Below are 7,781 nucleotides of genomic sequence, written 5' to 3'. Positions count from 1 at the left end.
CTGGCGAGCGAGCCATCGAGGTGTTACATTGAAGGGTTGAACAGACGGAGTTCGGAAGCGGCTACTTTGGCGTTTGGAAGCTGCTCACTCGGTGGCGCCGGGACCATTCCTCGGATTGTCCGAATCGAACGTGACGATTTATGTTTGTGTGTTGCTATTTGTGTGGGTGGTTTTTAGATTTGCCTTTTTAAGGCTGAACATGAAAACAGGTTTTGAAATACAAAGGGTGAACCAATGAATCAGGAATGAACGTAGAACACAACGATAATTAACAGCAACCTGTTAATTATGGAGTTCATTAAAACAAGGTGTTTTGAAGCAACCAATTAGTCCACCTTCCACTTGGCACACAAGAAAGCCAGGCGAGTGTTTCATCATTAACACTTAGTAGGACCGCCTTCCAAATAAACCAGACGAGATGATGGCCGCTGGTCTTCATGGCTGTTTTATTAGAGAAATACAGGCTGAGTCCGGGGCAGACGTGAACAGGTGAGAGGGGGGGGTTTCGTCAAACAGAGAGTCGCAATGCTTTCTGGACAACAGTGCAAATGGTTTACATCCCAGACAAAACATTGCAATTACAACAATTTCTAAATGAAACTAAACGAATGAAATCTGTCCGTCGATGTCCCCTGGTCTACTGCTCCTGCCGAGGGGAGACAAATCAGAGAGCAGAATTAGTGATACGGCCCTGATTATACTGAGCATTAGCCTTCATAATGCTCTGATATGGGGGGGCCAGTGTGGCATTGGAATTCGGTGGCGTTTTTAATAGCAGGGAGACCAACCTTCACGCTTCCGTGCAGCACATAATGTGATCTCAAGTCGTTCTGACAGTTGGAAGCTGCCATGCCAAGTCCTGTCCCCAAGCCAAATGAGATGGGCCATGTGCGTCCTGAAAAACGCATTTCAGCAACAAACTTTCAGCAGTTAGTTCCTGTCCGTGCTCATATCCAAACACAGCGTTTTATAGGGCTCTTGTTTTACCAACGGGGTTGTGAGGCTGATAAGTCATCGCTAAATCAAGTGGGCCACTGCACCTGTGTTCCCATTGGTCGACCTGGGCCCTATACAGTGAACCACCTTAGGTGTCACCATTTTGTCCGAAATGTGAGTGTACAATCTGGTTCCCACTACTAATAATATCCATAAGGCACTTTGTGAGTGTACACCTGTATACACTTATTCCTGCACTATATCCCGTGATGCACGGCGGTTTTCTTTGTCGTCGGATTCAAGCAACGGCGATATATTTTTAATTGACGTCATCAGCCTCACAACTGGTGGTAGAACCGGGCCCCTTTGAGATGAATGCAAACAGAGAATATGCACCATGGAGTGTTCAAATAATTGCATAAGTAACTGACCAACGAAGGAAAACATTTTTGTAATGGATGAAATGACATTTATTGTATTGACGTCCACTGTCTCTAAATATAATAGTTGTGTTATGCTTGAAGATAAAGCATAAAAAGTGTATGGTGGTTTACTGGTGTGGTATATGGTTTATTGATGACATGCCATCTCTCATCAGCACTGCCGTGCCCGCTGAACCAATACCCACCACTACGAGGTGCTACACTCTCTGCATGCTTCATTCAAAGAACGATCAGGTATGACCCGACTGAGACTTACTTTTGAAGAACACGACCGACAACACGATTCCTAAGCCCAGACCAGCACCTGAAAGAGCAGATCAATTCGTATCGTTCGCAAATCTCAGTGTGAGATAATTCCACAATTCAATTTGTTCTATGCACGAATGCAGTGGAATATTGTTCTGTAATGACAAAGGGTAGAGTACAGTACAGTAACTTAATACAGTAACACAATAACACAGTGATACAATAACAGTAAGTTACTCTGTAGACGATGGAACTGAGCCCTGCACAGGGACATTAAAGTATGATGCAGGTGTGTGTCTCCTATGTTGTATGAGACTATGAATTTTATCTTAGGAGACTATGTATTGTATCTTAGGACACCGTGTATTGTATCTTAGGAGACTGTGTATTGTATCTTAGGAGACTATGTATTGTATCTTAGGAGACTATGTATTGTATCTTAGGAGACTATGTATTGTATCTTAGGAGACTGTATTGTATCTTAGGAGACTATGTATTGTATCTTAGGAGACTATGTATTGTATCTTAGGAGACTATAGTATCTTAGGAGACTGTATTGTATCTTAGGAGACTATGTATTGTATCTTAGGAGACTATTTATTGTATCTTAGGAGACTGTGTATTGTATCTTAGGAGACTATGTATTGTATCTTAGGAGACTATGTATTGTATTTTAGGAGACTGTGTATTTTATCTTAGGAGACTATGTATTGTATCTTAGGAGACTATGTATTGTATCTTAGGAGACTATGTATTGTATCGTAGGAGACTATGTAAGCAGTGTTTAGCATTTGGAGGATTGGTTCCCAGTTCATTTCTCTGATAGCCTCTTGATGTTGTTGGGTTATAACCAGCTAGCCAGCTGTCACCCTGAATGAGTTGAGGGCTGTAATGAATGGGATAAATACTAAAAACGCTGACCAAACGGGGGAGCGGTCAGGGCTGATAACCTGATCGATTTATTTGAATAACCTTCCTTGACCAAACCTCAGAGCACTCGTTGACTTTAGCTAGCCACTTAGCTCCTCGCTAAAGTCAATGACGGGCATGCCTTTCAAAATGAAAGCTGTATTAATAACAATAACGCAAAACATGTGAGTAGAATCTGGACAATTTACCGATTTTCACGGCACCATCAGCGAGGCATCGGTCCCATTTCTTCCCAAGCTCCTTCTCAGACATATTTGCAATGGCTTGACTGACTACAAATGTCAAATGTAGCTCAATGAACTTGCCACCGGCTATATTCTCGCGATACTTGAATTGGTAAACCAAGTTGCACAATGTCGCCATCTCGCGATAGATATTATAAATGCCCATTTGTGGATGTAGATGAAATGCACATTAAACCACTGCTTCCACTACTCCTTTGATACAAACTTTATTTGAACACAAATGTATACATTTTCATGAAGTCATACAGAATGTTGACCTCATTACCAATTACCTGAGCTGATTGAATACAACTGTATAATGTCCAGATGTCTGTTGTTTATCTGACAAAGACTGAAAATGTTGACACTTTCATAAATTAATCAAAAATATGTTGATCAATGGAACATTTGAACACCCCCCACATCCTAATCTGAATAAAAGTATCTAAAAACGTTACACAGACATTATTTAAAGACGTTTATGTGAAACACATGTCATTTGTACAAAACTGTAGCCTACATTTAACAAAATATATCCAACAAGACGCAATATAGATTTCCATACAAACAATCATTACAGTCACTCCACCAGTCACATGAAATCAACAGAGAGGTGAGACAGCCACGGGTGATAAGGCTGGTGTTTAAAAAAGAAGCACTGCTTTCTCTACAACACTAGGACGTTACTGCAGGACGTCACGTCCACTAAACGGCACAATGTACGTGTCTCTGTGCACGTGAGCATAACTGTGGCATAACGGAGGTAGAAACTGTCCTTTACAAAGAAGTAAATGTTTCTCTTTGGCAAAAACAAAAATATAAGATGATCCACACGTCTTATCCTCCATGTTTCCCATCGCTGGTGTCAATCGCTAGCTTCGATTCGTTACGCTTTGGCTTCCACGCCTCAACTCGGACCCCCGGCCCATCGGCCGACCTGGGACTCTCACACAGTCCCTACATACATACAGGTTGATAATATACACCAAGTGAGTGAGTGACAGTCGTCCTCCAGTCCGCCCACTGGTAATGCCAGGACCGGGATGAAACGCTGGGGTTTACACTGGCGAGGGGTTCAGAACGGACCAATCCCCTTCCTCCCTCTTAGTCCGTGCAGCTCACTGATTGGCCTCTGCGTCGTCGGAGGGCGGGTCTAGGGGAGCTACCGCAGCAGGTGGGTCGCTGTGCTCTCTCTGGGTCTTCACAGAGCTCCTGCTGATCACCATCAGGTCCCGGAGCTCCTTGTTCTCCATCTGGACAGCATGGAGAACGCCACAGGTTCGTTCATAAGAAGTACACAATAAACACACATACTGCTTCCTTCATACGGCTGAGCGGCATGGAGGCACTGCTCAGTACTCGACTCCAACCTTATGCCAAGTGCACACATTGCTCAATTTAGTTGGTTAACTTTACCGGAAGTTCAACCAATCGACTAGTGATCCGGTTGATATTATAGACGTCCCTTCAATGCATTCCTTCTCCATATGTTTCCCTGATTTCCCATCTGGGATTAATGCACGTTGAACCTAGCCTTGGCACCGCCCGCCTACGTACTTCCGCTCAACATTCATTTAATTTAGTACCAGGTCTGGATTCGCGTTTAATTCGCGGGTTTTCTGCAGCTAATTTTTTGGCTGTCCAATCAGCAAACAGAGGGAGTGGCTGACAACAGTGACGTTAAGGGTCGTGCGCTAGTTTGAGTTGTAGTCAGAAGACGTTTGTATGACATCCGTCACGACCAAACGTGAGCGATTGGTTGTGGCAGATCCAGAGTGGCACTGGGCAGATCCAACCGTTTTAAACCCCAACAAACACCCGCCTTCAAGTGAGCTAACGTTTGTCAATGGAGAGTGGCAAGACTAGGTTGATCCTTAACCATGTCCGAATTCGAGCGATCACAGACATATATATTAGGGCTGCTCGATTATAGGAAAAATCATAATCACGATTATTTTGGTCAATAGTGAAATCACGATTCAAAAGATTATTTTTGAGTTTGAAAACATGTTGTATTTGTTCAGCACTTCTCTCCCCAAAAAACTTTGTAACTGAGAACTTTGAAATTCCGCCTTAGAAATTACACAAAATGGTCAAAAAGAAAATTTTCCAATCTAAAATAATATACAGATATGTATCCAGCTGTTCTACCCTTTCTATAAAACATTTTAAAAAAAAAACGATTATGTTAATTTTGTGATAGTTTGACGCCGAAATCGAAATCGCGATCAAAATTCGATTCATCCCCCGGCCCTAGTGTGTATGCGGTTGAGAGAGACGGGGTTTCCCTCCTTACCTCCAGCTGGGCCAGTCTCTGGCGTAGCGAGCAGTAGCGCTGATCATCCACCTGCACCGCCCGCCTCATCACCTGACCCATCTCACAGATCCGCTCCAGCTGTCCCTGCACCTCCTGAAGGCAGAACCATCACAGCTCAGACCAGACGGCACGGGGGGGTTGGAGATCCTTTTCCTGCATTTCTCCCTCCTCATTTGTACACGTTTTAAACACAGTTCCTCTCTGCCACGTTCTGGTGTTGTCTGGTTTTCCCCCCCTCAGGGAATCAAAGTGGAATCTTGTCTCCTCAAACAAATATGAATAATACTTAGAAAGTGCGGTAAGTGCTGTAGGGCAAAGTGAGGTTGAAAATATGTTTTAGTAAAGCCACATAGTTTAAGACGTAAAGAAACGTTAAATGGCTTAAATGAAGTGAAGGGATTTGACCAGAGTCTAAATGGAGTAAACAATGTCAACAAACACACCGTCTGTGTAGACCTAGCTTAGCTCTAGCTGCACTACGACAACATTCCCCTCGTGGATAACCGAGCTGCATCTATCTCTCTCGTCAGATACGTCTGTCTTCGTTCAGCGCTTTTCTAACTAGTGGCCACTCAAAGCTCTTAACAATATCCTCTAACATTCACCCATTTATACAAACATTCACACACCAACGGCGGTGTCAGCCATGCAAGACAACAGCCAGCCCGTCGGGAGCGGTCAGGGCGAGGCGTCTCGCTCAGGGACACCTCGACACTCGGACTAGCGACCTTCCGGATACCGGCCAACCCACTCTACCTCCTGAGCCACATGCTGCCCACATGCCAGTATCATTTCAATCCGTCGGGACGGCCGTGGACCTCAAAGAGGAATGTAACCCTGGCGTACTTTGGCGTGGTCCTGATGCAGGATGAGCACGGGTTTAGTGTCCAGCTCCTTCTTGCCCATCATCATCTGCAGCATCTGCTTGCGGTAGCGAGCCATGATGAGCTCCAGGGCATACTGGTGCTCCTCCAGGGACAGCCAGAGCTCTGTGGAGCACGGCGGATCAGTGAACACCACGAGGCACCATCAGGAAACACACAGGAACATTCTTAAGTGCCAGGACGCACAACATACAATACGAGCGTACATTAAGTGCCAGAACGTACAACATACAATATGTGCGTACATTAAGAACCAGGAGGTACAAACACACAATAAGTGTGTAAGAGGGGGATGGGACGAGAAGGGGCGTTGGGGGGGGGGGGGGGGGGGGGGGGGGGGTAAGGGGGAGGCTATGCAGAGTCCAGGTGAACTCTGAAAAAGTGAGTCTCGTTAGCTTAGCTGCGGGCGCTAAGGCTTGCCGAAGGAAAGAGGCCCAGGTTCCAGTCCAGGGAAGAGGCCCAACATCGGTGACCGAGGCAGGAATGGGACAGCGAGGAGGGGAGTGTACCTTTGTTCTCCTGCTGGAGGTCTTTGATCTGGGTGTTCTCCTGGGTCAGGAGGACGTGGGGCTTGTACTTGCTCAGCTCTTGTAGATCGGAGTTCTCAATGGGCTGCGGAAAAGTTGAACGAGAGAGAGGGGGAGGTGTGTGTGTGTGTGTGTGTGTGTGTGGGGGGGGGGGGGGGTTAGCTAGGGGCTGTATTAGACAGAACCCCCACAGAACTATGGGGTTTGGCTGGTTCTGATCAACGACCACAGGCTGTGTTGGAGCTACCTTCAGAATCAGAAAGTTGCATCGCTAGGTAAGTTTACACATACAAAAGGGTTTTCCTCTGTATTGTTGGCCAAGTGAAGGAAAGGAGATGAATCGGAACTACAGACCACCAGTCTCGGAGACTTTCCTAAACCCCACTGCCACTATCATGGGCTACATCGCTGATCTCGTCACAAAACTTCACTTTAAAAGGTGGCCAACTGTATATTAGTTTACATTCTCCACTTCTAGCCAGTTGCAATCGTGGAAAGGTTAAAACATGTCTCAGAAACCTCCCTTCACACCCATACCGCGATCATTCAAGCAACTGTACATTGGACATTCAATGAAACAAACCAACTCATTAAACACATCTCCTTACCTTGTCGGGCAAGGCATGCCCCACCTCTCGCATGCTCCGCACCCTGTGGCTGAGGGCTCCGGACTGGTCGATCAAGCCCTCCGCGGCGTTGTCGTGCTCTTTCAGCCGCTCCAGCAGGGTACGAGCATCGCCCAGGACCTTCTCCAGGGTGCAGGCCATCGCCCGCCGCCGACACTCCGCTTCACGGAACGCAACCTTGAATACCGCAAGCGCCCCTCCCTCACCTTCACCGCGACTGCTCCACGACCCCCCTGTTGCATCCAACGAGGAATATAATGCGAGGCGTTTACTGTTTTGAGCCCTGTGCTGATGGATAAATCAACAAATGTCATGAAATACGGCGGGACGTTGTGTGTGCGAAGTGTGGAAACTGCGATAAGATTTGCGCTGAGAATAACTTTGACATCACTTCCGTGTTTCAGTGAAAAGGGGGCGCGTTCAAGAGGTGACAATTTAAGAAACAATATCACCTAATGGTATTACATCGCAATAGAAGCGTACAGAGATACATAAATCAGGACCATTCCAATAACAGATAGAAATGTGTTTGCGTCTGCTTAATCTGTAACGTAAAAAAAAAATCATCTTGGATTTTAAATATGTGTATTTTAGATTTATTTATTACAGATTCCATTATTATCAATGGTGTGGATTAATTGGTAAGGA

General features: G+C 45.6%; 2 protein-coding genes across 2 annotated transcripts; both read right to left on the bottom strand.

Moving 5' to 3' along the window:
- Positions 1 to 637: 637 nt before the first annotated feature.
- micos10 (mitochondrial contact site and cristae organizing system subunit 10) lies at positions 638 to 2,854 on the bottom strand (the record flags this gene model as incomplete). Its single annotated transcript, XM_079742282.1, has 4 exons — positions 2,744 to 2,854; positions 1,636 to 1,683; positions 789 to 895; positions 638 to 646 (listed from the first exon to the last, which is right to left on the bottom strand). Exons 1-4 carry the CDS (start codon positions 2,805 to 2,807, stop codon positions 638 to 640), a joined length of 228 nt encoding a protein of 75 aa, XP_079598408.1. The 5' UTR covers positions 2,808 to 2,854.
- Positions 2,855 to 3,063: 209 nt separating this feature from the next.
- sike1 (suppressor of IKBKE 1) lies at positions 3,064 to 7,484 on the bottom strand. The gene is made up of 5 exons (XM_079741058.1): positions 7,116 to 7,484; positions 6,490 to 6,592; positions 5,943 to 6,085; positions 5,076 to 5,189; positions 3,064 to 4,032 (listed from the first exon to the last, which is right to left on the bottom strand). Exons 1-5 carry the CDS (start codon positions 7,272 to 7,274, stop codon positions 3,898 to 3,900), a joined length of 654 nt encoding a protein of 217 aa, XP_079597184.1. The 5' UTR covers positions 7,275 to 7,484; the 3' UTR covers positions 3,064 to 3,897.
- Positions 7,485 to 7,781: the final 297 nt, after the last annotated feature.

The sequence above is a fragment of the Pollachius pollachius genome, assembly GCF_949987615.1.
Source record: "Pollachius pollachius genome assembly, chromosome: 8".
NCBI classification, from domain to species: Eukaryota; Metazoa; Chordata; class Actinopteri; order Gadiformes; family Gadidae; genus Pollachius; species Pollachius pollachius.
The sequence above is the reverse complement of the archived record's forward strand: the minus strand, read 5'-3'. Positions and strand labels throughout refer to the sequence as shown.

Bases quoted from the DNA above. Each gene is read 5' to 3' on its own strand.
- sike1 (XM_079741058.1), bottom strand. From the start codon at position 7,274: ATGGCCTGCACCCTGGAGAAGGTCCTGGGCGATGCTCGTACCCTGCTG. The intron at 6,593-7,115 runs GTAAGGAGATGT...ACTTTTCCGCAG, and splicing joins GGCATGCCTTGCCCGACAAG to CCCATTGAGAACTCCGATCT. The intron at 6,086-6,489 runs GTACACTCCCCT...CGTGCTCCACAG, and splicing joins CCTCCAGCAGGAGAACAAAG to AGCTCTGGCTGTCCCTGGAG.